Here is a 24,188-nt window from a genome sequence, read left to right on the forward strand (position 1 = left end):
AAGAGAAGAGAAGAGAAGAGAAGAGAAGAGAAGAGAAGAGAAGAGAAATCATAAGGAGAAAGAAAAACAAAGAACAAGAATCGGGAAGAAAAGCAAAAATAAAAAACAGGTTATCTTAATTATTTAATTAGCTATCTTAATTAGCTTTTACTTCACCCCAGTATTTTTAGTCACTCTTTATGGATAGCATTGTCGTATGTATTTGAAGGGAATGGCTTTATTGACTGCGTTTAATCTGATTCAGCATTGTTTGTCTTTCATTTTTCTGACTTACTCTTTTCTCTTTCCTCAACTCGAGTTCAGACTTGTATATTTTAACTACTTTTTCTCTCTTTATTTGTTAATGCACACTTTATTCCAAATTTGAAGTTAGTTCCTCAAGGGGACACAGGATCATTAAAAACAAGCAGTTAGGATTTGGCTTTTTGATATCTCAAAAGACTTCATCTCCAGTAGCTCACTGCAACTTAATCCTAAGTAGAAGGCCTGGAGATAATTAAGAAAAATAATCAAAGTTTTAATAGATTTATTCCAAACTTTCACAATACTATGTGTCCCTCTACAGTACTCAAATTCATTTGAAGCTACATTTAGCGTATATTTTGATAGTTTAAGAAAACATTCATCTTTACAAAGAAATTCTGATAGCAGGTTTTGCTACAGCATGAATTTACTGAAGTTTTAAACCCCGTTTTAGAGCTACATTTTACAGTTTTATTCACTTGACTGCAGGCAATTGAATGAATGTTCCATTCCAGTACTGGAGGAGTTTTACAACACCCACATGCAAAAAAGGGAAAAATAAAGGGAAAAAAAACCCCAAAACCCCCCCCCCCCCCACGTTCATATAATCAAAGCATATAAGCACACATATAGAAAAACCTTGTACCTTCAATTTAATTAGATGGTAGAAAATCCCTATTGGCAACCCTCAAAGAGTAACGCTAGCTGTATGCCAGCAAAAGGCTATGCCTTTCTTTTGGGTCTCAATACTATAAAACAACCTTGTATAAATACCAGAAAATGCCAAAGTAATTGGAGAAAACATTTAAAGTGCAAAAGTTATGGGAATGCCTCTGGAAATTTCAGTAACTGTTCAAAGTGATTTGTCAGAGAAATGGAGATTAACAAATACCATGCTGTGGCTGTCTTAACTATTGTGGTTGTAATTTCTTATGTTACTTATTATCTTTCAAACAAGTGCACACACAAATCTAGACATACATATGCTGCAAAGTATCTTCTCAACAGAGTTTGGACAACAAGGGCTGTTATCTGCTTTGCCAACAAGTAAGCAAGTCAGGTAGTGCTGCAGAAAATGAGCAAGAGCCTTTAAAATAAGAAATATGGATGTCTCTTTGATGTTTGCCCAACACCTGGATTCCAGTTTTGCATTCCCTGTATCCTCAAGTGGCTAGTACAGCTAAAGGGAAGCTTGGAGCACAGAAGGAAAGCAGGACTAGGCCTAATCACAGCTACAGGTTTCTTTTTCAAGCTGAATTTCCAAAGCTTTGTGGTTTTGGCTGGGCTGGAAATACCAGGCTTCCTTGTAATATTTTGGTCTTTCCATTCCCTTCCACAAACAAAACCAGGAAGCCAAAAAGTAAGTAAATTGATTTAAAAAGAAAAGTCACCAAGTTTTTTCAAACTGCTGAGTGATTTTGAGTCCAAATTTTGTTTGAGGTTAGTGCAAAAGTTCAGGCTGCTGCTAATTCTGTCAGCAAGGTCTATGCTTGCTGTTGCCTCACCTAAAATGATTCTTTCATTTCAAAAACATTTCAAATTGTGAACTTTGAAATACAACAAAACAGTATTTCTAAAATGGGTGCTCAAAACAAAGCTCAATCCTTCACAGTGTCGATAATAACTATTTATGAAAAGTGGCTTTCCTCACAATCCTGAAACGTGGAGACATGAAATATCTGAAATCAGATTTAGGACAACAATAATTAAAAAAAACCAGTCAGGCTGATATTACAGAAACGACTTGTCACTGGACAAATGCTCAGAGTATGAATCCCTTTTATTAGAATCATAGGAAATGTTCCAAACTTGGTAACGATAGAAGACTTTTGTATTCAGCTTCTTGAATCAACAGAGCTCCTTGGCAGACAGTAGAGAATCACCAGCTTTTTTTCCTTAGCCCCAAGAAGTCATGAGAGTTCATGTTTAATAAATGGCAAAATGCTTAGTCTCCAACGAGACTTGGGTAAGGAGAGATATGCCACTGCTGAAACTCCTCCATACTTCTCCCTTTGTAATTGGATATATGAATACTAAAACCAGAGAGATCTGAAGAACATCAGCCTTATTAACTGTCAATTCCCAACACAAGCTAGTGATAATCACATCATAACCAAGACAGGCAGACAGCCTACATGAAAACATGGCATAATATGAAAGAAGGAGGTCACAAAGACAATGTCTATCCTTCAGTGTCTGCTGTGATAGCTGGTTTAATGATTAACCTGCATTAACTAACAGAATGGTAAATCACTCTCACAAGCATTTATTCCTTGTGATGTGCTTCCATGAGTTCAACCTCAAAAAAAATTTTTAAAAGTCTGATATATGTCCACAACTTTTCTGCTCTCTGTGGCAGATAACTTGCTTAAGTGGCAGTCAAATAGTCTGAGCTTTGACATGGCTCAAATCCCTCTTAAAGACCAGTGCTAAATGGCAGAGAAGTCATGCAAATCCCATGAAAGAATCTACATAAAACATTTACTTTCTTTATAGAGTTTTGGTTTTTTCTACATTAACATGGTAGCTTGAGACTTCATGAGCAAAGCTATAATGAAAACAAATACTGCAGTTTCTCTCACTTCTGTAAGATATAACACAATTTAAGAAATGCTAATCAAAATTAAAAATTCCAGTAAAAAAAAGATTAATTCTTCAAGACCGTGTTGATGGTGTCAACGTAAGTTGCAAAACAACCACTTTGGGAAGGCTGGTTTGCTCTCCATGAGTTATATTACCTTTCTAATTGTTGTCACTCAGGGCCCAGTTCTCCCAGACTGCCCCATTAAGGGCACAGTAGCTCCCAAACTATTCAGAGTACTCTGAAAGGAGTACTTTAAAATTCTGCACCCCTCTCTCAGTTGCAGATCTTTCTCTTAGCACAGAAAAAAAGATCAAAAAACTTTTGTGGCATTTTACATGCTATAATTAAAATATAATTTCAGTTTTGCCTGTCCTTTTCTAGAAATGGCATTATTACAGTAAGCAGGGAATAAAAAAAAAAAAAACCAAACCAGACTCTGCTCTGGGAAAGGAGACAGACCTTTCAGCAGGCCTTATTAGCTCGAGTAGAAATGCCACACTGATATGGCAGCAATTTCAGGAACAGCACAGTACGAGGTTCCGACCCATCGACACCCCTCTTACAGTTAAATAGCAAAAGTGACTCCATCTTTTAGAAGACTCCTCCCTTCCCTTCTGGCATTCATTTCAGGAAACTTCTCCAAAAAAACCTCTTCTTGCAGTTTGAAACGTTTTGCAACATCATTCACTCAACAGCACTGCGCTTGTGGGCAAGTTTGCGTACCAGACACCCACAGCAGGCACACCTGCAGGCTGAAAGACCTTTGGACAAGGAGGAAAGACAAATCCTTAGGGAGTCAAAGCGGCGCACTGGAGAAAGAAGGAAGCTACTGGGGCAGTGTGGAAAAAGGAGAGCACAGATCTCAAAGGAATTTAGGTGCTAATGCTCACCGCCGGTTCAGCTGCTCCATTTGCTGGATGGAGCCAGACCTGTGGATCCCATCCGGCGTTGCCGCGGTTGTGGGGCGCTGCCACGTGGTGGTTCGGTTGACATGATCAACGTAGAATACCCTCCCGTGGCTGTCTATCCGAGCTTCCCAATCTAGTGTGGGAAAAAAAGGAAGGGGTGATGCTGTCAGTGTGATGCCTTCCAGAAAACCTAAATGTGGGAGACACATACAGATACACACATATACACGGACTGGGTGTATACACACAGGAGACACCATATATATAGCCTACATGCGTGCAATATATATTATGTGTATACATTCAAAGGTGCATATATACTATGTGCTTGTCTCTATATACATATATGCAGTATATACATATACATAAACATTTCATACACAGCACACAGGTAGGCCATGGAATTCACTACCATAGCCCATGAAAAGCTAGTGACATAGTGGCTGCATTTTCAAAAGGGCTAGATAGTTTTTCAGTTGGTGATACTTGTTGGCTGGATTCACTGCAGGTCAGAGTAGCCACATAGAACTGACTCTTAGTAGAAAAAGATTAAACCTGAGCTAATATGGTAAATCTCATGTTTTCTGTTTTTGTTATGTTTCAGAACAAACATGTTTCATTTTTCTCCATTTTATTAAGTGGATTTGAAGGACACCACAGAGCAATTAAAGGTTTCCCTGAAAGCTGATCACAAACTGATTGAACACAGAAATCTCTCTAAAGAGAGTATTGTAAATCTATTGCTCTGATGAATGCAAACTAGATTGAGAGTTTGCAGCATAATATTGAGCCTTCCATCATTATTGTTTCCTGATAATGTTTATGTTGTCCCATGACTGAAAACTAAAACCTGTTTGGTATATGATGGCTTGTGGAAAATGGTAATGTTGATTAAAAAACTGTTTGAAACAGGAGAAATTCAGAAGGGAGTTAGCTAGCAAAGCCACATATCAAACTGGTCTGAATGTATGGAGAAGTGGAATAAATCAGGCTTGCTAGTTTCATATTGCTATATGACCCATCAGCTGACTACATATCTATGTAAATGCATGCACATACCTTCTACACAAATTTATATACAAACCTCACTCACATTCACACGTAAATGCACATATGGTGATTACCATTGAGGCAAACACTTCCCCATATTCCCACACTCTCACTATAATACCATCTTCCCTGATGAGTCCTATGGTTTTCTATTATCAAATTCAGGATCAGTTGGATTTCATACCTTATGTATTTTATCTCCTACTCTCTAAGAGCAGGACTGAAGTTGCAACTCTCACTGTTGTATCTGGAAACCTACCCTTCATGACCAGTTCCCATCCCCTGAAAGCTGGCTCTGGCTAAACCCACTTCCTATACTTGGTCCCAGAAAATTGTAGGCTGTCTCAAGTCTATGGCTGGCTGTCCCTGACAGGTGAATCCCACAAACCTTAAAAGATGGGCACTGAGAGTCCTTGGAGAAATTTTCTGTAAGACTCCAAGACAACAAGAGCCATATGCACATGCATTATTTCTTTCAAAGCTGACTGTAAGTACCACAGTCCTTGAAGATGCAAAACCTACAGTCACACCACGGGTATACATGCAGTGTCTCTCACTGTGAACATCACTATATAATTTAAGGAGAGGACTCTCTCTTACTCCACCAGGTAAAGTTTCCCAAGGATGTTGTAGCTGTTTCAAGAACAAGATCACAGCTTTGTGAAAACCATGTCTAAAACATAAGACAGTGAAAAAAAAGCACATCAAGTACAACATATGCATATTGAAGTAAGTCACACTGACACACAAGGCAGGTTGAAGGCCAGAGCCTTGCTAAGCATGCTGGCACGGGTGACAGGTGTACTGCTCTGGGTAGGGAATGGTCCTTCTGGAGCTATGCATTATCTGCAATATCCTCAAGGAAATAACCTTGGCCAGATCAAAGGTGAGACGATGTACCTTAACATCATGAAGATCTTCATTTTCCTTGCTGTTGTCTGCCAAAGGACTAATTCTAGCCCTCACCCCACACTATTGTTGTACCTCGTAAAAAGTTGAGAATAAAAAAGACCGATGGATAATTAGAAGCTTGTAGGCAATGCTGTAGATCGACACTCTAGACAGCCTGCAGAAGACATCACCTGGTCATAGTGGTCTGAAGCCTCCTGATGGACACTTAGCAAGAATACACAATCAAACAAGGTTCTATGATCCAGTCCTGTGCACTACCAGCTCTAGAGTCTATCTTGCAGCATTTGTCTAATTAAATACAAGTTAGAGTTCCTAAGTTTCTAAGTATAATACTTGGAAACTTAGGAGTAAGGAAATTTCTCCAGAGCTTGGAGGTCACAGTAAAAAAGGTCAGGATCATGCAGACTGGATTACAACTTCAGGAAGGCTGTCTCTGTCAGATGTATCAGACACACAGCTCATGTACAACATGAGTCACACCTATAAGTGAGTGTTGCTTTATTCACTGCTTTATGGGTAGATACACCTGAAACCATGGGCTGACACTGGCATTAGCCTGCTAAAACATTAGGAACTGTGTGTCTCATGCTCCTTGCGATAGCATTTCTAATCTGCTGAATAAATCTTCTTCTGGTCACCCGGGAAGGCTGTCAGAGGGTGTCAGGTACAACTTTTGTTGTACACAGGTGGCAGTGTACTTTCTACCTTCCCATATGACAACCTGTAAGTCACACAAGTCACTGAGGCTGCCTGCATATGATACCAGATTTGTGGACAGATGGATGGATACCTGCACAGTAAGACAAACAGGCTGACAGGTGAACTGACGGACAGAACTCTGCTTCTAAGCTGTGCTCAAGTCCCTTCATGCTAATTCGCACGCATAGGTAATCTAGGAAGCAGCCAGATTTCCTGAGGGTTTTTTGTTAAGTTTTTCAGGTAAAAGAAGACTGTGACTACTACAAAGACTAACCTCCATCTAACCTTCACAGTAAGAGCACGCTAGAGCACAGGCTGGGGACATGACAGTGCTGGTTCTGTTCTCCGGTGATCCCCCTCCATCAGCCAAGTCATATTTCACAGCAGCTTTGATACTGCTCTGATTTATACCAATAGACAACTTCTTTGGGCAGGACCATCAGGGCAAAGTAAGCACATTGCCTTTCCCTTTCCAAGCAGCCACACCTTCAGCAAAGAGCAGCTCTGAACTGGGCACATGGGCACAACTTTGCTTCAGTTGCCATCAGTACTAGCAAAGACAGGCTTAATAAGGGGTGACTATTAATGCCGTTATGAGGCCCCACAAACTCTGCAATTCTTCTCTTAATCTCACATCGACCTTAACATTCACACTGGTCATTATGAAATTCCTACATAAATCATGAACTTGTTCTACTTTACTTTCCTAAATAAAACTATCTGAAATTAAATTTCTTCCCTGAGTCGAACTGTTGTGGGCTTATGATTAAATCAAGCTATTCAGAAAACTATTCGAAAGACAAAGAAGACTGTCCAGAAGATTCTCCATGACCTAAATAAAATCAATAAATGCTGAACCTGCAGCAAATTATCTTCACCTCTGCTTATAGATGGAAGATAACACTGCATGTGCCAGGTTTGATCACATAACTCAGGTTTAAATGGTAAAGGTTCCTCCTTTCACATGATTGAAGAACTATTTATCTAGGATTAAGAGGCATTAAACACACTGAGATAGTGACACTGAATTCTAGAAAAAGAAAAAAATTCTAGATTAAGGCTATAGCTTTCATTTTGAAATTCCTGTAAAAGTTCATGAAGAGTTTTTGGAAACTGGTTTTCTAAGTGATATTATTCAATTAAACTTTTTTTTTTTTGCACAACATTAACTTAGTATGGTTTATTTCTATTAAGATCAATATATTTAAGCCCACAGTGTCAGCCTTTATTGTAAAAATGATATTACATGCCAGTGCTAAAACAAAATCCTCCAAAGGGATATCACTTCTGTATTTTATCATCACACATTGCATTTCATGTCCTTAAACCTTGTTGTGGAAGCACTTGTGAAAATCGATGGTAGAAATACTTGCCTTTTGAGGATAATTATAAGAAAGAGGAAAAACATATTAAATCGATGATGGCAGAATATGAAAGAGATTTACAGTATATTTTGTTTACCTGAGCTGGTGTCAGTGTCCTTTCATTAAGTCATCTAATGGAGAATGTGCCCTATTCACAAAGTGTTGCGGTAAGAGTGTGAGGAAGAGAAATATTTGCCTGTTACAGAGGTAAGCATTCCCATTTCATCATTCACTGGCAAGCCACAGTGGGACTCTAATAAGACTTCATTGGGTTAAAGGCATTTGAATCATTCATGCAACTGTGCAGCTGACGCCAGCACCAGGGCTATTTTCGGCTTAGGGAATACTGACAGCATGGTTGGCAAATGATGAATTATTTGTGAAGGGCACCACAGGCCAAATAAGTGTGTTCCCTTCTTGAGCTTTGAAGAAAATAGAGTGCTTTGTTTATACGCCTGGTTGTTTTTGTGAGGCATTGCACATTTCAGGCTGTTAAATCCTGCGCTCAAGTTGAAAGGTGATCAGCAGCGCGTTGCAGGGCATAGAGTGCGCTCTGCTGGGCACTGAACGCTAATGCAAAAAGCAGGGTAATCCTCCAGGAATACCGAAGAGAAAGGTTACAAAGACAAGTAAAAACACCTCCAGCAGTTGCTTCCGTGGTAAAAATCCCGTATTACCAGGCTACTAATCAATCATGCTACTTAAGACTCTGTCATTTTTATTCAACGCAAGTGTAGAATTCACTACAGTTCATAATGAACATAAAAATCACTGATAATCAAATCCAAAGACAGTAGAAGACCACTCTACATAAGCTGTCTTTTCCCAGCTTCTGCTGGTTTTGCTCAGATTTGGACCTGTCTGTCCCAGGAGCATCCTGAACACGAAAGGGTTCCTGCTGGACCTGCTTTCAGACCTGAGAGATCACAGGGACTGCCATCCCAAACCATCTTTGAAATTGGTTATGGAAAATCTGGAGACAAACATTACAGAAAAATCAGAGTACTTTGCTGAAACACCACCCAGAAAGCTCTGTATTAAGGCTTCCAGACCTGACAGATACCCAATCATTCGAGCCTAAACACACTAATTGGAAACAGGGAAATATTATTATTTCCATTTCATCCTAGCTAAGGAAGAAGACGGACCAAGGCAGACGGAGGTTATGGAGCTTGTTCAAAATAACACGACAACATTTGAAGTCAGGATCAAATAAGGGAAACAAATGGGCATATTGCTTGGGTTCAGTAGACTGTATATACAGAACAGACAGGGTTCATTAGAAAGACATACTGACCTCTACACTGTTTGAGTTAACAGGAAAAGCTGAAAAAATGCAATAAAATAAAAAACTAAAGCTTACTTGGTGGAAGAGGCTCATCGATAGTTGGGTAGTGATGATGGTCAGGCCTCAGAGAAGGAAGCTGGCTGACTGGCTGAGAATTATGGAGTAAAGGACAATCACCTACGGACAAGATATTCAAGACATTGACAGTCATTCACTGTTTTTACAATGTGGTTCAAAAACTGTGCTACTGTAAAACAAGTGACTATTTTACAAAGAGGTTAACCTGGTGTACTAGCATCTCCGGGCATTCCTATTTTCAGGCCCTCTTTTAATAACAACTCATATTGTAAAGAAGTATTACAGTAATGCAGTCAAATCAATGCAAAACTATTATGGGTCAGATTCTGGACTCATAAGTACACAACTGTAAGCAAGAGAAGAATCAGGACTGATCTCTGAGAAACACTGTTCATATACGACCAAACTCAAGCTGCTGCAGAAATTGGCAGGAACATGCAAAATCCTGATTCCAACTTTTAAATTATCCCACCATTGGAATAAGAGGCTAAAAGCTGCCTTGGATCTTTCTCTGTTTTTCCAAAGGATCAGTGGCTGCCTATGCGTACCAGAATGACAGGATTTTGCAGTCCCTGCAAAGCAGATCATCCCGTTTTAGAGGTATTTTTCAAAATTCAGTGTACATCTTTTGTGGAAGGAGGAGAATGAGAGAAGGATCAGAAACAGATAAGAGACAGGTGGTAGAATAGAAGGAAAAAAGATAGTGAGAAATAGTCAGGATCTGAGATAAGGAAGGAAGACCTGAGATAGAGAAGAGGGAAAGAAGAAGAAGAAGAAAAGGAGTCACACAGTAGACAGTGCAGAGGAAGTTTTTAAACACTAATATTGTATACATGTCCATATATAGAATCATAGAATGGTTTGGGTTGGAAGGGACCTTAAGATCATCTAGTTCCAATTCTCCTGCCATATCTAAATATGAAACAAATGAAACCTAAGTAAATGTCCAAACTGACATTCGGTTGAAAGGAACAAGTTACTTAAGATCCAGTCAATGTTTACAAAATCCTTTAAGAAACTAAGAAGTTACAGTAGGGTTGAAAAAGCATTCCTCATCTTAGACTTAACTGTGAGAATAAGGAACCTGCTCACTAAAACTTCAAAGGTTCCAGAATAAAGATTCCTTCTTGGTCTGTCCTTAAAATCTTAGAAACCGGGACTATTTATCCTACTAAGGAACATATTTTCATATTGTGTGGTAACAGTTTTTCACTATAACCTCCAGCTCCAGATAGGCTTGTTAATACAGATAAAATCTGAATTGCATAAATATAATATTTACATGCATCAGAAAGATGCATAGAAAAAAATACGAATGGTTTTGGGGATGTTGGAATGCAAAGCCAAACTCATTGTGTGGTAGCTGGTTTATCTGTCTGTAATGTCAGAATCTTAACAGCCTAAGAATGAACATTTTATATAAAACCCCAAACATATAGCTATCAAATGTAAAAAAATTACCAAAGAATATAAAATATCGGTTTTCTGTTTGTTTTTAAACAACCAACAGCTAGAAGACAGAAGCCAATTTTGTATAAAACTGTAAAAAAAATCTCACACCATCCAGAAGTGAGAAAAATTGCTTAGACAAAAATACTCCCTCTTCTAGGTGCTCTGATGATACCGTATGGCCTGTTAAATGTCTCCATCAAACCACTTGTGTATAGGCGTATCTCACAGATGTATCTGCTGCATGTTTTGAACAGATGGCAGATTATGTAAGTTTATTACTCAATGCTGAAAGTCCATCTCCCATAGTCTTAAAAACCGTGCTGTTACTACAGGTGTTGGAGCACTGACTACCACATCACCCATCTATGTTTCTTTACTTACCTCACCGAAATTGACTCTCCCCTAGTCAAGATAGTTACGCCAAGCCAGCAGAAGCATAGTAGTAGTATCAGTCACCCGGAGTGGATGGAGGTGACCACATCTACTGTATTTGTAACAGCTGCCAAGTCATGAAGTAACATGCACATTTACTGAAGCACCCCTGGTGACACCAAGAGAGTGCTAAGAGATGGGCTTGCCCTTAGCTAACCAAGGCAAAGCCACTGTGAACACTGCAGTGCCCTTTATATAGGCTCAAGTCTTGGTGTTGTACTGAATCCATATGCACAAGACACCCTCTCCCACCACATCCCCTATCAAAAGCACACACAGTCCAAAATAACCACCAAATCTGTAGGTATGGTCTCACACATACTCATGCTCATGCCCACTTAGGTATATTTCCACATAAATGCTGTCCACAAGCAAAGCCTCTCGCCTGCAAGGAAGGAAACTTGGTTTCTATGCCTGTATATGTCTGAAAAATTAATTCTTTGGGCTAGATTCTGCTTTACAGTCTGAATAACTCCCTAGTCCCAGCTGTGTACAAAGTCTTTACACAGGCCTGTGTGTAAGGCCACCCTTACACCTTTTATCTGCATGGGTTGGGTCTGTGGCAGTGGAAGGTGGGAGTAAGTAAACTGGGAATGGAGAAGGAAAATGTAGAAGGATGTTTTAGTTGGGGTTTCCCAGTGATGCCCAAATAGGATATCCTTTTGCTGCCATTTTAATTTGGTGTCACTTACAGAAGGAGACAGATGACTCAGAATTTGGGAATGCAAAGACTACCCCTTGACCTTGTTGCATACTCCTTAGCTGCAGTTGAGTCCTTTACTTCTAGAGCTGGAGAAAAATGATACGCTAGCTGAAGAAAAGATGAGTGATCAACCCTCTCTCTTTATGTAACTGCATACAACACAAAATGAGTTACCAAAGGGAGAGATTTAATCTAACTGTTTGGGGAATTGGGAAAAACAGTACCTAAATTGCAAAGACAAAAAAAAGTACATTTTAAAGTATATTCTATCTCTAGGGTAGGATAAGGAGATGAGAATTTTATTCAAGATAGTTAAATTTCCAAAGTGTCTAAATAAAAATATAAATCTCTGCTGAGTTGCCCTATGATCTATGACATCTGAGGTACATTTTTTTGATACTTGGGGAATTACAACAAATATACAGAAACTGGCCCTTTATCTGGTTCAAATCAGCACATTTGCCCTTTGACAAGCACAAGCTGGTCCTTTCACTAACTATCAGAGGCATGGCAGCACATCAGATATGTGAAATGGAACAACCCCAGGAAAAAAGGAATGAGTTGGTGGATGTGATAATGCTGATTTGCCACATAACTAGAGTAGCTAATCTTGATTTTATAATGATGCATGTATATCTACAGGAATCCATATAGACAGATCTCCACCTGATTTATTTGGTTTTGCTGGGATTTTTAAGGAAAGGCTCAATTATCCAACCCTCCCTGATATCTGGCCCAGCTCACAGCCACCGAATTGGTAAGAACTAAACTGTGAGCTATCTGAAACCTCGACTATCTGATGCCTTCCGTGACATCCAGATAACCAGGGTTGCTCAGCGCATCAATTCTCAGGATCTAACCTTCTCTTCTGCTGCTTGGACCTGCTATTGGGGTGTCTAGACCCTCTGTGGCTCTTTGTGGATTCCCAGCATGAGCTACTAGTTCATCTGGCCACTGGGAGGAGCCATCCACTTGCTCCCTGTCCAGCTCAGGGCTCTGCACTGAATCTGGCACTGACTCAAAAGCACTGTTCTCCTCCTCATCATCATCTTGTGAGGAAAAGACTGTGCTCTCAGAAATCTTTGCGCTGTCGACGGAGGAGAAGCGCGTATGGCTGGAGAAGCGATTGTTACTGTCATAACACGAGGTGCTGTAGCAAGAAGTGCTGTAGCAGGAAGTGCTGTAGCAGGAAGTGCTGTAGCAAGAGGGGCTGTAGCAAGAGGTGTCGCACGCTTCGCACTCGTTGTCACCATTGGGCCTGGAGCTTGACTCGCTCTCGCTTCCTGTCCTGGGGGGCTCCCCATCCAACAGCCCATCATTTAAGTCGGAGAGTTGCTCATCCAAGGTCTCAGGAGGCACTGTTCTCTGGCTGAAGTTCTCTTCAGCCTCATTTTCCAGAGGAGGCTCTGCTGCCACGGTCTCACTCTCACTCACCACTTCCTTATCCAACACCTCCTTGACTGTAGATTCCTCATCGTTCTCCCTGTCATTGTCACCATCTTGTTCTTCTTCCCCATCACTGCTCATCTGTGCCGAGGGCAGGCTGTGGAGTAGGTTGTGGATCCGTATGTAGTGTGTGCGAGGGGTCTCTGGCTCACCGCAGGCTGAAGCTATGACCGTCTCAAGTTCAGACACAGGCAGGGAGCACGGCCTGTTTTTCCTCTTTGCTGTGGTCCTCAGTTGTAGCTTGTTGTCTTCCTCCTCCTGGGCTGAAGCCCCTTCATCTTCTTCCTGACTCTTCTCTAAGTCCTTGCCAGCATGCACATCTGCACTCACCTCATCAATATCTAATGTTTCTATGCTGGTCACTCCACCATCTCCCTGAATACCAGAATTGACTTTGTTATTTTCCCTAACTTCAGTCTCAGGAGGAGACATGCAAGCCATCAGAGTCGACTGCTCTGTGAGGTCCGTAGCACTCAAAGAAGAAAGCATTTCTCCTGGGATGGATTCCAAGGGCTCAGGAACTGGCACCGCATCAACCTCCCCATCTCCTGCTAGCTCTTCATTTAAGCTGTTCTGGTTGACTTCCCCAGGTGGTTTGACAGCCCCTGGGCTATCGACACTGTTCACACTGTATCCATTTAGCTGTTCTGGAGCTGCACTTTCTGAGGTCACTGTGTTGATGCATGGAGGCTCACCGAGGCTTTCCTCTGTGGGATTGTTCACAGGGCTTTCCTGGAGGTCAGCTGGCTCAGGATCTGCACTAATGGAGACCTCTTCATCATCTGCATGAGACAGTAAAAGAAATTAATTACGTCTTTAATAAGAAGCATTGACTGAACCAGAGGTTGGCTGGGGGGGCACAAGCATCCACAGCTATCTGAGAAAATTAAAAGCATAAATTACAGTGTGAAATGCGTGGGTAGCTGAACAACTATCAAGAAGCGTTGATTTTTTTTGCTAAGCAGTCTTTGTACAGTGGATTTAATCACGGGCTTACTCATGGTGGTGATTTGTATGCAGCACTCTGCCTCCTTGCAGCATAACCTGAAGGTAACACCTTCTTGAAACTCCTATTTGAGCCAAACTGGCATTGGAGGGAATATCATGGGAATGACAAGGAAGTCTTCCCCGAGATTTTAATGACATTCTTCTTTCCATGCTGAAGCTGGCAAGACTCCACAACAGAGAATGTAAAAAACTGTTTTTCACACCCCTGAAAGGCGAAAACTTTCCCCAAAATATCCTTTGATGTGATCCTCATCTGTACCACCTCCTTCCAGGCACCAAACAACCTGGGCTATTTTACGCCATCTAAATAGTCAAAAGATAGAAATCTGGGTTTTGTGTCAAGGGGAAAGTAATGATTTCCAGCCACTAATGCAGCTGCTGTTAGCTTGACAAAGTGTACCAGAGAGAGTAGAGAGTCCCTCAGGCGGAGAGTCCCTGAGAAATGCTATTGAGACTGTGACATGGAAACCAAGGTTCCACCTCACACCACCATGACAGTTACTTCTGTAGAATTACAAGAGAATGTGAACCAAAACCAAACCATAAAAAGGAGGGAAGGACTGGAACACTGCATTATTTTTTGTTTTATTTTTACTTTTTCATTAAAAATAATCAAAATGAAAAAATTTCTAATTATCTCTACTATTACATTGTCCATTTTAACTTTTAACTTATGAAGTGCTCAAATGTAATGACCCTACAAACAATGGCCCACGTAGCACTTCACTAGGGCAAGTGATAGAGAAGCAGGTCAGACTTTAGTTTTCTGCCCAGTGATGTGGCAGAGTATTTGAAACAGCCAAGAACAAGGGAATATGAGATAGCAGTAGCTCTAAGCTAAGGGGAAACAGTGAAGAAATTGTGACTCCCAATGCGTCCTGTGATGGAGGACTTTATTCATTTCCCTTTGCTCATGACTGTACCTTAAGTCCCAGAGCATCCAGGAATAAATTCAGATTTCTGAAGAGAAAGAATGGAAAGAAAACAAAAAAAAAAACAACAAAAAACCCCCACAAAAAACCCCACCACCACCAACAAAAAATCAAAACAAAAAAGAGATGGGTTAAGACTGAGAGTTACCTGGATGGATGGAGGAAGTTATTTCAAATCGGAACTGCAGCTGGCCACTGACATGATCTGTAGGAAGCCTGCGACCCAGAGTGTAGCTTACAACTCTGTCCCTGAAAGAAAACAAATATTGTCACAATAGACTGTAACCTACCCAATGTCTACTGTGCATAGATAAATCTGCTGTGTCCTACAAAAATACATAATCAAATACATAAAGGCTATTTATCTCAGCCATGAGGGCATGTTGACTTGCATACGAGAGAACGAATGGCAGAGAAGGAGAGGACAATGTCTTCAATTACAATGGAACAGCTGAGTAAGTGAACAAGACAGGCTGCTGAGATACACAAGCACATATGTATAAATATAGAGAGAATGGTGGGAATGAAACTTCTGCAGTATGGATATGAAAATATCAACATGGGAAGCAATCAACTCCCACTTCAGCTATTGTAACAAGACTTTGCTTCCCTGCAGATCTGACCATATCTACCCTTTTGTAGAACCTCACATTTCTGTATTTTCTTCCGCTCACCATGTGCATAAAATGAATCTTTCCTGCTCTTGTCTACAAAATCCTGTGCAGGCCATTCCCCGCTTACCATCTTCTCTCTTCAAACTGGCTGAATGACTGCTCTTAATCTCTTTCCACCCCTCTTACCTCTATGAAGCTGAAATATCAGGAGAACACCTTCCTGACAAGGTTGATCAATGACTCCATTCTGTCCTTGTGCAGGTCCCTCCCTTTGCCACACTTCATCCACCCCTCAGAACAGAACGAAACTATAGAAGAGATTAACTTCCCAGCTGCCCACAATGCGGCTGAATCAATCTTTGCAAAGCATTTTTTTAGTGTAACGGGTTCACTAAATAGTAATATTTATACATCTTTTGAAGAAACATAGTTCACTTCCAGTTGTGCCAAATATATTTGCTAGGATAGCTTCACATGCATCAGAAACTCATATAAATGAGACAATCTCAAGATTTGCGTATGACCTCTCTGAATTAGTGTGAATACTCATTGAGTTTGCCTGAGATTTAAATGCCAATAGGGTATTAAAACTAAGCCAGATCTAGTGTGCAGGTTGGAGGCACTGCTCTTGGCAAAGTACATCCTTAGATAGACACTGTTTACCATAAGGAAGTCAAATAGGAAGCTATAACCAGAAGATGATAAGAAATCTTCTCATATAGCGGAAAGCCAATGATACCAGTTACAGTGTTCTAACTTCCCCAAGCTGTTCTTTTCCATCTGGTTTCTAAATAGCTACTCTATCTTCCCTGTTTGAGAAAAAAGGAGGTAGCTTAATCCCTTCTGGTAGATTCAGCTGTCTATCACAGCCAGTTTCTGAACCAGCTGTTGAAAAACACTTCCAACAAGTTCATCTTCCTGCTGTTCTGCTGAATTGAGATACAATTTTCAGAAATACCTTCATGGAAACTGCATTGTTCCTGCTTTCCTTAGGAGATGACTCTTTTTCTCCCTTGCTCTTCAAGGTCTGAAGGTTACAGGCTTAGAGCCAACTTTTTGGCTTTGTCTGAATACTATCCATCTTCCTCAAATTGGTTTGTGTTATTTTGGCAGCATATACTTTCTCAGGACTTTCATGCAATGGGGAAGCAGGGCAGGGCTTCTGAGCTCAAGGTTGTTCCTTGGCAGCAGGGTAGGGTCAGGAAGTTTTAGTTACAACATGCCACATATATTTTTTTATAATATTTCAGCTCTCCAGAAATTAAAGGGAGGAGAACCAGATCTGGTATGATTTTAGCCCATAGGTAATTTCCTGAAATATGAAAACAGCCTGCTTACAACATTCAAAGAATATTCAAATTGAAAATATTGCACTCTCCAGATTCGCAGCCATGATACGCAAGAAAGTCTTCTTTCCTAAATGCCAGCTCTCATTTCTCAAAATGCCATGCATAGAGTTATAGAGGGAATTCTTTGTCTGGCCCATAGTCCTATAAATTCTAATTAAGACCAACACCATGTATCAGACAACTGTCAGTTTAATAACTTCCCCTCAACATCGTTGCATCACAATAATGATATATTACCAGGGATTCCAAAACAGCAACACGCTCGTCGAAAAACAGAAAGCAGCAAAAGCAGCAAAATTTACCCTATGGCATGTCTTTCCAAAAGGCGTTGAACCGGCATAGAAAGTTTTCCCAGAAAACGTTTGATGATTGGTCGGCTCTTTGCAAATTTGTCTTTAACTTCTATTTCCAGGACGTCCGTGGGCAGGGAGACAAAGCTGAATTGCTGCAATAAAGGAAGAGCACAGAACATTAAGCTGGAAGCTGGGCCACAACAACACACAGTACTTCAGCTGTGAGGCACACCTTGGCAATTGAGAAGCAAAGGCCTAGTGAGGTGAAGGATACATGATCACTGTTTTCAGATACACTGTTTTGAAAACTCTCCTTTTCTTGTTCATCTGTGCCCCAACTCAAAAAAGAAAAACTCTGAAAACACTGTTTATCTGGATCAATCTCCTAAGCTGGGTCACACCACAGTCCCACAACGAGCTAAAGCCAAAGGTAAGCCATGGTACAGGCTACTGTCACAAATGATACTGGGGAAAATAGGAAAGGCAACACCTAAAACTGCTCGTCACCAAGTGCATTGAAACATGTGAAAGCTGTCTCAGCCAATCTGATTACAAGAACAGCTGTGTTTATTTCTAAGTAACATTTCAATAGGCTTCTAGAGATTGTGTGCATGCAAAACTAGGGTAGGAACAAGAAGAATGATATTTTAGGTTGTAAGAACAAGGAAGTCCATGCATACAGCTTTCAAACACAGGAGCATTAGGGCACCTGGAGATGCCAAGATCTCCTCACAAGGAAAGCAAAGCTCAATCTAAAAATAACAGTGAAAAGCAAATATATTAGATAACTTGGCCTTGCTTTCTTCTAGACCAGCTAAATTCAGTACAGGCTTAGAGCTGGTGACACAGGTCACAATAATTTTCCCAAACATCTGCTACTACTAGAATACCATCAATCAAAAAAGCACATCTGTGCTGTGGTGCACAATTGTAGGAAAATGGACAAAGCGCTGTTCACCTAACTGAGAGGTCAGTATTGAACTGGAAGACAACTTCTGTGGTAAGTGAATATTAAGATGGATGGAAAGATTTTTCCATCTTTCCCACTGCTAAAACCAATCTTCACAACAGAACCATGCTCTGGGTTATCAAGGCCTGGAGTTAAGTCACAAATTGCTTGCTCTATTGAATCATGATCTAATTCAGAAAAGCTTAGTTCAAACAGCTTCAAGTGAAACCAACATGACTGGGATACTCTATTAATCAGGCCCTGCAAAAATACAAATAATCAGAGAAATACAATTCAAACAGGAGCTAGTGTTATTTTCTTCTTGTTTTCTTGTACATCTTTGCAACAGAAAGATAAACATACCAAAGGGGAGAACATTAATTTGCCATGTATATTGAAAGTTGCCTTAAAAAATAAGTTGTATTACCATTACTGTTTCATCTGCTTAAAACCTTGGGTAACTGCCACTTCATGACATTTATAAGGAAAGCAGAAGAAGGGAAGTAATGTTTAACTGAATGAGATTATTGTAACGTACAGCCATTTACCACTTAATGAATTCTCCATTATTGTGCTGTTGACTACTACATTGTAAAAAATCTCTGTGGGGTAGAGCATGCACACACACAAGTAAAGACTGAACTGTCCATAAGTGAAAAGGAAAACATAGGTTAATGATCTGAATGTTAAAAATGTATTGTCTTCTGGTGCAACTCTGAAGCAAATCAGAATCTGCATGGATATTTATTTTCATAGCATCAGGTGGAACCAACCCTGGCAGCTTCTTCCTTGCACATTTTCCAGACACCTAAGCAGAGAGTATGGATCCAAGGAGCAAGGTGTATTGGAATCAGCCAAAGAAAATGTCCCTTTTCCCTTGAACGGCTGTGCCTCAAAGACATATAAGCATCAGAATATTCTATACAAATTGTAAAATTGTGTTCTGATTTCATCACCTGCCAACACGCTGCATTTTGGGATACAAGAGACTGCCCTAAGACCAATCCCTGGTCCATGATCCCAGTTTTCAAATGTTTCTTCTAGGAGAATATTCTGATGCATAAAATCAGCTGCATTTTGGAAACACAGTTAAGCTTTTAAGACCAGAAGTGTCCTGTGGTAGAGCTCAAAGGCTTTGCCATTTGGAAACAAGTACAGTTTGAGATAAAAAGCGAACTCACTGAAATGGGCTTGGACACAGCTTGTAAAACAGTGCTAATTTTACATAATTCAGTGTTCCATTATCTAAGCACTTGCTCCTCCTGTTTCATCTAGTTTAATTCTTAGTGGGCACGATTTTTCTAAGGCAATCTCTGACTGTGGATGCCTCAGGCTCATGCCATCCACACTAAAAAGCCCAAAGGAATCCTTGTTTGCAGAACAAATGGACCTCTGGCCCTCTGAAAAAATGGATCCCAGCAAAACACCTAGGTTTGAGAACTCAAAGACTTTCAAATGCATTTTCAAAAATCACAAATCACTTTTGAAAACATGTTGTTTCTCATGATATTTAAAGATGGGAATGTTGTCTTTGGATGTGGAAGCAAATCATGATCAAATCCTAATTTCCCTCTCTTCCTTCACCATCTTTTCTGACAAGTGCCAGGCACTGTACCCTAGCCACAACACATTGGCTACATTTACACTGTTCAATGCCTTGGCTTTTGCTATCTTATCTATCTGGAAGGGAAAAGATTCTGTGTTTCATAGTCATATCCAACGTAACTGACATTAAGTACTAATGTATTACTGCCAGAATAGATTAAATTCTTTCCTTGCCTAATATTTGCTAATATTTACTAATTGTCACACAGCAACAGCCAGTTTGTGGAAATGACAGCATAAGTTTCCTATCTAAGTTTTAAAAAAAACAGACCAAAAATCCGAAACAAAACAAAAAACCCCACCCAAACCTTACCCAAACAAACAAACAAACAAACCCCCACTGATTATAAATTTTGCAGTACCCATGGGTTCACACTCAGGGATGTTGTGATTAATAATTCATGCCATGGAGGGGCAAGAAAAAGAGGCTCCAGGATCACAACAGAGAAAAAAAGTCAACTCTCTTCAGGATGAGGGAAGTTTGATGTTGCTTCTTACAAATGCCCAGAAACTTTACCATTGGTAATTAAAAGACCTGCATTTTCAGAACAAGTCTGCTGACATTTTTTGGTGTTATTACTACTGTTTTTACTTTAAGTTTTCTGTTATTTGGAACTTTTTTAATTATTACAACTCTTAATATTGTAATAATAATGTTGTAACTCAATGTTACAGAATTAACTCAGAAGTTCAGCTTTCACATTAAAAAGAAGCATAAAATTCATGGTTGCAGAAGAAAAACAAGAATACAAAAACTTTAGCACAATGAGTCCAAATATATTATTTTTAAAAGACTTCTGATATTTCTGACAGTCACTCCTTGAAGACAGACTCTTCTATCTTTTTTAGTTGGCATTGACTTACTCATACTTTCTTCCAGAATCTAAACCAGCAATCTTTAAGCTGTATATTTTCATTGGGACCACAGCTCATTTTGTGGGCTTATTCATTGGTTGGTTTTTTTTCCCCCACAAAAATTTAAGTTCCTGTAATAACAACCATTAGTGTAAACTCTTCAAGATTGGTCAAGAACTTCATGGAACCTGCTGGAGTCCAAAGACACTTAACTAAAGTTGATACTAACTGTAGAAGGGTATACTGATGTTTACAAAAATGGGCTTTTTTCACAGTCAAAAATTTCACAGTCACATTTCTGGCAGTTTTTGAATTCTGACGTTATGACTTAACTTGTTCCAAAGCTTTAGGCCTCTCCAGCAGCCAGAGGTCCACCAAACTTGATAATGGCTGCATGGAAGTGGTTTCTGTCTGAGCCTTTCTTTGTACATGAATACAAAAAATCTCAAAGGAAGTCACAGATTTCTACACAGGTGTAAACTCATCTACCAAAACAGCTACAGTTTCAAGGCTAAAGCCCCACCCAAGAAGAAGACTTTGTCTAACGTGTTCATTTGGATAACAGCAGACAACAGGACACCTGGAAAGAACAATTAACTACAATTTAAGTGATTACTAGAACTTGATTGTTTTCACTTGTTCCATAACCAGAATTCAAGTAAAATGCATTACATAAAACGTAGGGAACAAACCTCTTGCAAGTAATTGACAGACCCACCATTTATAAATGATCTACAGAGGTCAATGTATGAACAGGTAACAAACAAGAAGTTAAATCTCTATTCTCTGATTAGCCCAAGACAGTAATGTAAGGTGACAGAAAGGCTACACAAAAGGAGAAAAACACCTTGTAATGGTTTCCTGGAAAACCCCAGCACCTGGGGGACATTCCCAGAAACTAATAAAAGGATTAAAAGGAAGAAAGGAGTGATATGGAGATAATATGGTCCTTTTTCAAACATCCTGGCTGCTGAGAACCCAGGAAGTGGACCCTTGGGCCTATTTCATCTGTCTATCACCCCCAAATTAGTTTATTGACTATAGCCAGTCAAACTGACTGAAGAAAAAGGTATAAAAAGAGATTAGACTCAAGCAAATCTCTTTTTGCTTGGGGGAGGGGAGGAAAGGGGGCGGGTGGGTGCGGGCGAGTGAGGAGTTCATCATCTGTGCGGAGGTAGCTGACGGGCTGCCTTTCTCCTTCCACTTCTGGGGAAGCCTGGAAGGTGAGATGTATCTTAGGCATGCTAATTACTTGCTTCTAAATAACTAGAGCTTACTTTTGCTTCATAGTATTTTTAGTTTTTACTTTAAGTTTGTAAGCGGCTTTTGCTTTAGAGTTTCTGCTTAAATTTTGTGGTATTAGTATTTGTGCAGTATTATATATGTGTTAGTTGTTCTACCTCTTTGTAAGTTGCTTTTGCTTTAGCATGTGTGCCTATGCTTTGCATTATTATTATTACTATATAGTTTATGTGTGTTTTTTGCAGTTAGACCCTAATTCCAGACACAACGAACACCATAAATCGTCACAAATTTGTATTAATAAACATGTTATTTTGTGAACACTGTTAGAGTGAGTCCATTTTTAGGTGCTGACAGTTTTGTCGACGGCGAAATAACTTGATAGGAGAAACCTGCTGAGCTGTTTTTCTACCACTATTAAGTGCAGTCCTTATATAAAGAGGCATCAAATGTCCTGTCTGTCTCAGCGAAGCTGTTAAGTGAAGGGTCTCCTTAGGTGAGACACTAACAGATTGTTTTGGACATCAAATGGCTTTGATCTCCTGAGGGGGACACTGATAGACAAAAAATAAATTAATACAGGTTGGACAGAAAATTCTTCTTTTCTGCCCCTTTTCTCGTGACAAGTAATTACCTACAAAGTTGCATTAGCCACACCCTGCATATCAGATCAACTTGGTGCAAAATGACTCTCAGAACTTGAGATGATACATGATACAGCTCACTCCACAGAGGAGATGGCAGATTGCTTCAACAGAATGAAATGTCATTAGGAGCAACCTGCTTCTCACAGCGTGCCTGGCCCTAGAAATAGTCTCTGATCCCATCTTGGCAATGTAGTGTCTGATCCTTACCAACTAGGGATGAGAGGGCTCTCCTCTATAGGAAGAATGATGTGGTCCTTCACTGGAAGGATGAGGTGGTCAACCATCCGCCCTTGTGTCTAGTCTGGAAGAATCCCAGACTGAAAAACCCCCAGAGACAGAGGGTTTGGAAAAGAGTGCAGAGTTTCAGAGGGGAAGATCTTTTTATTTTCCTCTAGATATGTTTTAGGACTCTCGAAGAAATGGTTATCTGTTAGGTGTATTCCTAAAAGGAAGCTATGTGCAGAAAATCTGAACACAAAGAATGATCCAAGATCCCTGGTATACTGGAGAAAAATAGCACTTATCACAAGTAGAAGTGAGAAGGCCTTGTAGGGACTGATGATTCCTGATTTCTGGAATACATTGGCTGTGTTCGCATTAGGAAGACTTATGGTGCAATGTAGAGCAAAGCAGCTGGTGCTGTGCACCTGATTACCACATCCAGATATGTTGCAAGGGTTTTAACATGAAGTGACTCCAGGCTGGTGCCCTGGATTGAACTCCCATTATTGTCTGAAAAGTGCCAGATGCACTCCTGAAGCACATCTGTTGGCTTCCTTTCTGATGAGAGTAATTAAGTTCATGCACTTTAAGACTGTCCAGTGGTGTCTTCAGCAGGGAGATCAGGAGATCTGCTTTGAAATGGTTCTCTTGAATGGAACAAAAGTACTGTTGGAGATGGACCCATTGAATTGTTAAGAACCATGATCTACAGAACAAGCTAGTATGTGCATTATTTTCCCCAACTATTTTCTTTTTAGGGTGTTGTTACATCCTCCTGGAATGATGATGACTAGAAGGACACAGACTTGCTCTAGATGCAAAGACATTGCAACTCTCTACTTTTCCCACTTCTTTAGCCATTTGTCAATGCCTGTCCCACTTGTTATAGTGGCAAGAGATTCAACAACTTCTTTGTTCCTAGACATCTAATGCAAAGAGGGAGTAGGATAGGAGAGAGACCTTTTAATTCCTTGCTAAGAGAAAAGCTGCAGCATTATAGCTTATCTTATTAGACACTGGAGGATCTGTACCATGTACAGCCTTAAAATGCCCCGGCCAAAAGAAAAGCTTTAGATGGTATTTTCTCAGGCACTAAAAAGCTGTAACTAATTATTTCCATAGAAATACAGAGGACAGAGGGAGAGGAAAGAACAAAAGTGCCATGATGAAGAAAACCGCAGCAACATATTAAGTCCTCTTGGGCTAAGCATTGTATCATCAGTTTTGTCTCTGGTCAATATTAAGTCGTTAGGATTCTCCTCTCATTTACACAGATTTTACATAGCTGCCTCCTGCTGATTCACTCTCACAGA

At 40.1% G+C, this 24,188-nt stretch overlaps 1 protein-coding gene across 11 annotated transcripts in view; it reads right to left on the reverse strand.

The window, feature by feature from the left end:
- The window catches only part of HECW1 (HECT, C2 and WW domain containing E3 ubiquitin protein ligase 1), a 256,737-nt gene that overhangs the window by 61,079 nt on the left and 171,470 nt on the right, over positions 1–24,188 (reverse strand). For 5 of the 11 annotated variants that reach the window (XR_003529753.1, XM_027655938.1, XM_027655937.1 and 2 more), the window contains 6 exons: positions 17,365–17,507; positions 15,248–15,348; positions 12,574–13,941; positions 9,124–9,225; positions 5,386–5,418; positions 3,718–3,868 (listed from right to left, as the gene is read on the reverse strand). Coding sequence is in view for 10 of the 11 variants with exons in the window: in XM_027655938.1 (XP_027511739.1) it covers positions 3,718–3,868; positions 5,386–5,418; positions 9,124–9,225; positions 12,574–13,941; positions 15,248–15,348; positions 17,365–17,507 (1,898 nt within the window). In the remaining variant the exon portion in view is untranslated. The remainder of the gene's footprint in view (positions 1–3,717; positions 3,869–5,385; positions 5,419–9,123; positions 9,226–12,573; positions 13,942–15,247; positions 15,349–17,364; positions 17,508–24,188) is intronic. The other 6 variants (XM_027655942.1, XM_027655941.1, XM_027655945.1 and 3 more) reach the window with 4 other exon arrangements.

This window comes from Corapipo altera, unplaced genomic scaffold (assembly GCF_003945725.1).
Source record: "Corapipo altera isolate COAL_440 unplaced genomic scaffold, ASM394572v1 59, whole genome shotgun sequence".
Lineage (NCBI taxonomy): Eukaryota > Metazoa > Chordata > Aves > Passeriformes > Pipridae > Corapipo > Corapipo altera.